Genomic DNA, 9,649 nt, shown 5'->3' with positions numbered 1-9,649 from the left:
AAAGAGACGTGTAAAATATTTTATTGGCAGTTGGCACTATGCTCATTGGTCAAGTTTCAGGTGCCCGTCCATTCCCACATTTGTGGTTTGCCAGTCTCGGATTCCTCCCTATTCAGTACTCATATATATTTTTAAAATCGCCATCGATTTATCCCAATCACATGCCGTTCTCAGATTGTTTAATCAACCTTTATTTTATCCCGATCACATGTTTCTTGCCTATTTGTTTAGATACGGCACCACCAACAGGTAACAATTGACTCCTGTTTTTCGGTTGAATTGTGATGTAAATGTGAGATAAAGCAGCAGAAATTTTATCAGACAAACAATGGAGAACAAAAAAAAAGTTCTAACGATCATCCAATCACCCTCCCACACACACACTGTTCGACGCACTAATCCTATTACCCTGTACATAAAAATTTCGAAGCAGGATGGTGTAAGCGTAGACAAATCAAAGGGTACTTTTTTAGAAAGGAAAATCACTAGCGATTTGATTGAGAGGTGGGTGGAAAGTCTAGACCTGCTGCTGGTTGGTGGCGGCGGGAGTGGTCCGCGGCTCCACCCGCGCCGCCGAGGACTTGAGCATGAAGCCGGGGCTGCCGTTTTGCGACATGGAGTCCTCGTCGTGGTAGACGTACGCGAAGCCGCCGTGGCGGGTGAGGTCCATGCCGGCCATCTCGTCCTCTGCGGAGATGCGGAGGAGGCCGAATTTGTGAAGGAGGTAGAAGAGCGGGCCCATGGTAGCGCTGACCCAGCCGACGATAACTAGGATCTGGATGATGTGAGCCGCGAGGAGGCGGCCACCACCGCCCATGAAGAGCCCGTAGGGGCGTCCGGGCCTCCCCGGATACACCTCGTTCACGTACCTCTCCCTCGCGAAGAGCGCCGTGAAGATGATTCCCCAGGCGCCGCAGCCGCCGTGGAGCTGCGCGGCTTCAAGGGGATCGTCGAATTTCAGCGCCGCCGCGAGCTTGTTTAGGCCGATAAGCACCCAGGCGGATACGAAGCCGCAGATGATGGCGGCCCAGGGTTCGACCACCGAGCAGCCGGCGGTGATGGCAGCGAATCCTCCGAGGAGGCCGTTGCAGACGTCGACCACGTTCCAGTGGCCGGTCTGGAGTCGCTTCCCGAAGAGGGTGGTGAGCGCGGCCGTGCAACCAGCAAGAGTGGTCGTCACGGCGGTGCGCCCGACTGCGGACCACTGGCCGTGGATGGAACCGCTAGGGCCGTACGTTCTAAAGATGACGGTGAAGGAGCCAGGGTTGAATCCGTACCAGCCGAACCAGAGAAGGAAGGTACCGAGAACCACCAGAGTGGCCGAGTGTCCGCGTAGTGCCACCGAGCGGCCGGTGTGATCGAAGCGTCCGATGCGCGGACCCTCGATGAGGGCTCCCCACAGCCCCGCGATGCCCCCTACCAAGTGCACAACCCCAGACCCAGCGAAGTCGATCACTCCCGACTCGAACAGAAGCGACTCCCCGGCGTTCCTCCCGGCCGCTGCCCATCCGTCCCCCGACCAAAACCTAATCATAATTTCACAATAACACCGTCAGCATAAAATTGAAACCAAATCCTATCAATATCATATCACAAGTTCAGAGATATCAATTACAAAATGAAAGCCAAAATCAACACGATCGATGAAAACGAAACCCTTTCAATCCGCAACCAAATGGAAACCAAAACCTTCATTTTAGGGGTCCAAACAGAGCAAAAACATAGAGATGTGATTTAAAATTGAGATGCTAGAGACTGTGTACCAGTGAGAGACGATAGGGTAGACGAAACCGGTGAGAAAGGCTGAGTAGATGAGGTAGGCGACGAACTGGGTGCGCTCGGCGATGGAGCCGGAGGTGATACCGGCGGCGGCGATGGCGAAAGCCCACTGGTAGAGGAAGTTCGAGTAGTCAAAACTGGGCTCCGGAACATCCTTGAGGCCGAAGAAGTGCTTTCCGATGAAGCCGTTGGAAGGCCCGCCAAAGGCGAAGGCGAAGCCGAAGACGTAGTAGAAGATCCCGCCGGCTGCCGCATCCAGCACGTTGGTGAGCATAATATTCATGGTGTTCTTGGCGCGCACCGATCCGGCGCAGAGCATGGCGAATCCGAGCTGCATCGCGAAGACGAGGTAGGCGGAGAAGAGGAGGTAGGTGGTGTCGATAGCGTATCCGGCGTCGGTGAACTGGCCGCAGATGTAATCCGCGGCGGCGGAGGCGTTGGCTCCGCCGAGGAGCGGTGCCAGATCTGAAGAAGAGCACGACATCTCCGCTGCCTCGACCACGCTCTCCTCTGCCTTTGCCTCTGTCTCCGCGTCCCTCCCGATGGAGGACGAAGCACGGGGAGTGGAGTCGATTTTATAGGGGAGGGAGACTCTACATGAGCGGAGGAAGCGACAAAAAGCAAAGCCACATTTTATCAAAAATTACACTGATGCCCTTATGAAACGGGATTTCATTGGAAATTGTTCGTTTAATACTACATTTGTCCTAGAAATTCAATATTTATTTTTCAGTTATAATAAGTATTAAGTAATTGGACATTATGGATTCCAGTTTTTATAAATTAAAAATTTTATACTAAATTATTTTTTAAAAAAAATGCAATATTGAATGCCTTCTCAGGTATCACAAAAAATTTTAAGGGCTTGCTATTTATGATATTTATTTAGGATATTTATATTAAAGTTAAGAAGATAAATATCTATCATGGTGATAAAAAATAAATATATTCGTCTTAAGCATCCTTATCAATCCGTAGTCAACATTGAGAAAATAAATCATGGATGACTACTAACTTTTGGAATATTGATTAGCATATAAAAGAGGCTTTACCTCAATTTTATCGAGATTTAAACCTCAGGCTTCATAATGACAACACCTCATGCGTTAATCACTATATCGTCAACACATAAATACCTACCATGCACCATGTGTAAATTTATTTTATTTTTTTTACCTTTAATATTACAGTCCAAACACTAAATTCCAAAACCTAAAATCTAAAAAATATATATATATATATATATATATATATATATATATATATAAAAGTATACATGATACTCACATAGTGTGCACCGCTAGTGTGTATGTTACCATTCTTGTATAAATGTATATATTTAAAAATAAATATTTGAGGACTAATGGAATATTGGAATCTTTTTTTTAATCTTTCATTTTTATTTAGTAATTTTATTTTTAAAAAAAATCTCTAAATTTTAGAAACCAATTATAAATTTTGGAATAATTCTTCAAAAAGGTTTATTAGGCCTTCCAAAGTGGGCCATTATGAACGTCAGCTTCAACTATTCTCTTCCACATAATGCCGCATCATTTTATCTTGTTCTGTTTTATTTATACCTTGCCTTATTGTCCATTCCTTTAGCACGTGAGAAACCAGAGAGTCTATGGCTCTGTAATTTTCTAATCTGTGGCATATCAAAATCATAAAAGAAATGCGCCACAGATTCAAAAGCTATAAAGTAGCCTCGTCCCATAACCAACCAATTCAATTTTATGATTCTTTTATTTTGCTTGTACTCTAGTTCAAAATCATAAATATGAAGTGTAATTTAATCAGAAATTTAAACTCTAATCTTTTTATTACTTCTTTATGTATTTTATCACTATATCATATTCTATGGGATCAATTTGTTTTAGTTCTTCCTCTTGTTATGATACTTTTCAGTTCATATTCAGAAATTTAAACTCTCATCTAATGTGAAAGTTTGAAACTAATCATGATGCTAACTCTCTGGATTTAAAGTCATGGCATTCCAAATCGTCTGAACAGGAATTGTGCACATATTTCTTTTCAAGTTGGTCACCAGTCTCTGTCATAATAAGTATTTCTGAATTGGAAGGGGGCATTGGCTGAGTAAAAGAAAGACATGAGCATTTGAAATTCATTGTTTTTTTTGTTGGAATAAAATCTTCTTTTGGGAAAATATTATTGGGCCTGCAACTGTAAAGATATGCAAGTTTTGACTGGTGCAATAAAATAATTACACTTGATATGATAGTTTGAATCTAATTTAACGATCATGTCATCAAGTGGCCAAATCCAACTTTGCAACCCTTAAGAAGATTCATGAATGAGATTTGAATCGCCTGAATCATATATTTAAATTTTAGTTTAGTTCATTGAGATTTAAGAATGTTGTCACAAGTACGTGACAAAAGGAATCTCTGTTTAAAGGCTCCAATTCTATTCTTATTATGATACCTTTGGTACGTTTGTACTTGAAGTTGCTTAAAAGATATAAATTTCAGAGTTCGCAAAATGTCAAACTAAAATATCTCAAAATGTCAACTTAAACTTTAGATGAATAGAATTCTCTCTTTAAAATATTATAGTTTCATTTATTGTTCCACAGTCTTATCTGGTTTCTTCCTACTCGGGCAATTGTATTGTTTAAGCAACCAGAATCTAAACGCTAATTTTCTCTTATATCATTGTCAAACACTTACTTGTCTTTTTAGTTCAAACATTAGTTATGATTTCAATTAAGCAATAATTTCTAAGTTTTATTTTTGATCTAATTTTCACAAGAATGGAGAACTTTTACCTTGAAAAGTACATCTAAGCTAAAACACTAATTTGGAGTGTGCCTACAGATTGCTAGAGACTAGAGCCGAGAAGAATTGTTTTAAAATTTAGAGAACTTTTAGATGAGATTTTTATTTTTAAAAATATTGATCAATTGCGTATCTTTACATATTAATCTTATCTACGAATTAAGGTTGATTGCAAAGTTAAACATCTGTTTCATTGAAATCGATCTACTGATGACTTTGTTTTTGGGTTTTAATACATTGTTGACTTTTTAGATATCATTGGATATGATTCTCAAAGTCAATAAATGGTGCATCCTTTGACAAAAAAATTACTAAATAAAGATGATTCATTCAGATTCTTCGATCATTAAATTGATTAATGAATACAGTGGTCCTGAAGTACCATGGTGGCACGGCAATGTCGTCTTGGATCTCAATTACCTCAAAAGAAAAAAAAAAAGTCAACTCTATACTTGATAGGAAATTTCAAGTTTTATGGCTTGTGATGCTTCCGGATCCAATTATTTGCAATGACCCTTCGTGTCTGTGATCATAAATTTTTGGAGTTTTTTTTTGTTTTTTTGTTTTTAGTTGTAGCTTATTAAATCTGACTTCTATGTCTTATTCCAAAAGAAAGTAAACAAAAGGAAGCAAATAGTAAAAGGAAGTAAACAAAAAAGAAGTAAATAGTAAACAAAAAGGAAAATGCCGTAGAAAGTTTATAGAATCATACCAGAAGAAAAGTCTATCTGATATTGCTGAACTGAAATGCCATTTTGTTGGTGCTCATGAGCAGCCTTAACCATTGGCACATCGAGCATCTATGACCTCTGTTTGTTAGGTAGGTAACATTGGTTTTTTTTTAATGGTTTAGAATTTTGATGCTTAGGAATATGATTGAATGATATCTTTTAGTTTGAGCACTATGTTGTCTAACTCATTTAGTAGGACACAAGGTTCTGAATTTTGTGCTTACAAATTTGAGCATGCAAAATGAATATGTTAGAAATTTTTTGTCTAAGTTAAAATTGCCAAAGTACTTGACAATTGACGGACACTAGATTTTAATGGAAGTCTAAGTGGGTCTGACTAAAAACTTGACAATGAGAAGTCTAATCGGTGTTGACAATTGAAGTATAGACAAGTTAAGGGTGATTGGATATTTACAAGTGTTGAAGTTATAAAGGAGTGAACTCTAAGCAATTAAGATTCTTAATAGGTGAAGGTTGATCTAAAGCTAGGTAAGTGAAAGTTTTGGTGAGTTAAGGTTAACTAGATAAGTGGAAGTCTTGGTAAGTTAAAGGTGATTGACATTGAGCAATCGACTATATCCTGAAGATGAAGAGTTTATGGGTATTAGGAAAGTTGAGATTAACTAGATACTAAATAAGGATGAAATCCTCATAAATTGAGAATGACTCATACTATGCAATGGAAGGAATATTAAAGATATAGTCGGAATTTGAGTATCAATCGTTTGATGAATCTGAAATCATGAAGTTATGATTTTGTCAAATTATGACAGTCGATTAACAATAAATCATGAGGTCGTGATCTAAAGAATTTAGTCACATTTTTTTTAAAACTAGATAGTAGATGGGCATACCTGGATTCAAATGAGACAGTAGACTAATGAATTATTTGTTCGAGTAGGTGCTCTGTAAAGCCAACTATTAGCTAGACCTTTACTGACTCTTATAAATAAATAAATTTTATTTTAATATAATTCAATTCAATTTGATATTTACTTTATATTTATACTCATGCTAGATGCATAGATAAAATTCTTGAATATACTATATATAGTGAGATATGGTGACACATATGATGATCATCGTAAAATATATCAATATTCACTGTATATTCTAAATTTGTTCCTAGTCAATTGACCGCCTAATAAACAAGAATAAAAGATCGCTCGAGCTAGAGACTAGCATCTGTGACGTAATATACCATGTTTCATTGGTAAAAATATAGAGATGCTCAAACATACAGATGGGTGATCATATATACGGTGAGTTCATCGAACATCCCTCACACACTTTCTAAGTAGTTATCATTTATCTTGTGGATAAGTTCTTAGTTATAGTTGTACACTAGTAATCCTTATGACACGGAATAACACTAAGACTCTATATGTTGGGGTTATACTTTGACTCATTTGTTGACTCCATTAGGGTCATCAGGTGGTGAGATTGGGTATAGTAATGAAACACATAAAAGTCAATGTATTATAGTCAGGGATTCATCACATGCCCACAAGTGTGGATATCCTATGTAATATATTGTCATATAGTGTATAAAGTCTCTTATCAGAGCTGTAAGATATATTTTAGGAAATGAGTTTCCTAGTTGCATATGTGATATCACTATAAGATATATCACATGATTATCAAATCAATATACAACCCTTGATGTACTAATATTTGTATATTCAATCGGGATATATGAGACGAAGCGATCAGACTGTACATTAACTATAATCAATTGGTTTATGCAGGCACTATTCAGTGATACTTAGGAATTCATGGGGTGACACCACTACATGCTGTTACCATGATTCGTTAGGTAATAATTAGAATTAGTTCTGACATCTTATAATTAAGTAGTTGATCATAGGATAAGGCTATTAAGGATAAGCCAGAATAAAAGATGAGCGTTGTCCTGAATAATAAAAAGTTGTAAATCCACAATTAGCTGTATTCATAAACCATCGAGAGTCACATAAGTATTGGTTTCCCTATTTCCAGTTGAGAAAGTCAAATTCAAGTAGTTGAATTTGGTGAATAAATATTTGATGTGATCAAACAATATATTGACAAATAAAGTTTGATATGATCAAATGTAATTTATGAGTGATTTCCCGTCAATGGAAATAAGAAGAGTGGAGAGTTTCACACAAAATATCCAAATCATATTTATGTTATTGTAATAGCGAGTAAGTGTGTTTGTTGCGTTAACAATATTGGATCGTTGATATAATTACAATGAACTTGTATTATTGGATTTTAAAAAAGTTATAAGAACCCAATAGATAAAGATAGAAGATAGGCAATGGGCCTTGAAAGCCCAAACACATTATAATCACATTAATTTTATATAAAATTGTAAGAAGAAAAATAAGAATTATAAGAAAATTAAGACTTAATTCAGATATCATGTTCTCTTTTTTCTTCAGCCTATTGGCAACTTTCTCCACTCCCAGCCAACTCTCTTTGGAGAGAAGTATGAAGGCCAAATAAAATGATTATCTTCTCTTAGAAGAAATTGGGACAGCACTTTTTTCCTTCTTTTCCTTCCTTGGAAAATTTTGACTAGCAACCTTTACGCTTCTTCCATGGAGAATTCAAACAACAATTCTTTTCTTTTCCTTGGAAAATTTAGAAAACCATTTTTCTTCTTTTTGGAGAATTTTGACAGCCATCACTATAAAAAAAAAAAAAAAACAGGCTTATCGACGGAAATATCCATCGGCCTTCCGTCGCTACTTGGTCATACCGATGGATTTCCGACGGAATAATTTTCGTTGGTATAATATCCGTCGGCCAACATTCCCGACCGAAACATAATTCCATCGGTATTCTATACCGACGGAAATTTAGTTTCTGTCGGTAAGTATACCGACAGAAATTAAACTCCGTCGGTATTGCTAAAACATGACACCTCATCACAAATTACAATATTACCAACGGAACCTCTTGTTCCGTCGGTATTCCCGTCGGTGACATATCGAAATTAAGTTTCGATAATTACCGACGGGAACGATTTTCGTTGGTATTCCGACGGGATATCAAAAAAAAATTGACAGATTCATTCCATTTACACATTGTTCCCATATACATTTTCCAAATATATAAACAAACCATCACAATCAATGGTTTTATACAATCCACAGCAAATATAATCTACATCAAATATAATCTACACACATATCTATCATATGATAATCACAAACTAATAAAATCCATAAAAAAATCATATTCCATACAATCCATAGCTAACCAAATCTACAGAATACATGTTCCACACATATCCATATCTAAAATCGAGTTTACATAATACATACCGAACTAAAATGTAGTCCAAATAATATAAGAACGTGAAATCATAAAGCAAATCCTGTAAAAAGATAAATACAAAATGATGTATAAATAAACAGTTTGTATATATATATGTATCAAGAATTTTATATGAAATAATACCTGAACAAAAGTGAGCAAATGATGTAGTGAAGAGCCAATATGTAAATAGGATTAAACGTGACTCCTGAAACATATAGTAATAAAACCTTTAGAAATAAACATGTTATAATATCAAAACAAGCTCACGTTCTATATAATAAATAAAAAACTAAAGTGTAGCTGAACAAACCTCAAAAAAACTAACGATCACTGTCTGATGGATCTTGAGTCTCCTGTGACTCAGAACCCTGTGATGCTTGGGTGAAAGAAGCCACGATCGCCCGCATTTGGGCCATGAGATCTTCATTACTCTTGTCACGTTCAGCTCTCTTCTTCTCCTCATCAGCCCTCCACTGATCCATATCAGCCATCCTCTGATCCATTGATTTCAGTTGAGACCGCAGGTCTTGATTTTCAAGTCTTAAATATTGCATCTCACTAGAAGAAGAGGAACTAGCACGACCTACTGGATTCCTCAAACGATCAAATGTCACTTTGGCTTGAGAGCCAAGGCCGTAGAGGGTGGAGTTTTTTGTCCTTCCACCGACAACATCATAATAAATCTCATTTAGAACGTCGGTGGATAAAGACTGTGACTCTCCACCCTCTACTGACGGCTGAGATGCCTGAGCCACCCTTTCTGTCATTTGTTGCTATATAAAAAATAATATAATATCCAATTTGATCTGTATTACTAATTACTAATCAAGATAGAAATGAACAAATGTAATAAAGTTAATTATCTTACATGTAGAGTTTGAGATCGAGAATCAACAAATGACACATCCTTCTTCTTATGGGTCTTCAGAAAAATCTCTATACATGTAGGCTGTCGGGCAAGCTCACGTTCCTACATTCAAAAAATTAAGGAAAAAATTAGTATGCTCAACAATATAAGGTTGGTAATAAATA

General features: G+C 37.2%; 1 protein-coding gene across 1 annotated transcript; it reads right to left on the bottom strand.

The window, feature by feature from the left end:
- Window positions 1-293: 293 nt before the first annotated feature.
- Window positions 294-2,323, bottom strand: LOC122052915 (ammonium transporter 1 member 1-like). Its single transcript, XM_042614658.1, has 2 exons — window positions 1,764-2,323; window positions 294-1,526 (listed from the first exon to the last, which is right to left on the bottom strand). Exons 1-2 carry the CDS (start codon window positions 2,261-2,263, stop codon window positions 518-520), a joined length of 1,509 nt encoding a protein of 502 aa, XP_042470592.1. The 5' UTR covers window positions 2,264-2,323; the 3' UTR covers window positions 294-517.
- Window positions 2,324-9,649: the final 7,326 nt, after the last annotated feature.

Source organism: Zingiber officinale, chromosome 3A (genome assembly GCF_018446385.1).
Source record: "Zingiber officinale cultivar Zhangliang chromosome 3A, Zo_v1.1, whole genome shotgun sequence".
Taxonomy (NCBI): Eukaryota; Viridiplantae; Streptophyta; class Magnoliopsida; order Zingiberales; family Zingiberaceae; genus Zingiber; species Zingiber officinale.
The sequence above is the reverse complement of the archived record's forward strand: the minus strand, read 5'-3'. Positions and strand labels throughout refer to the sequence as shown.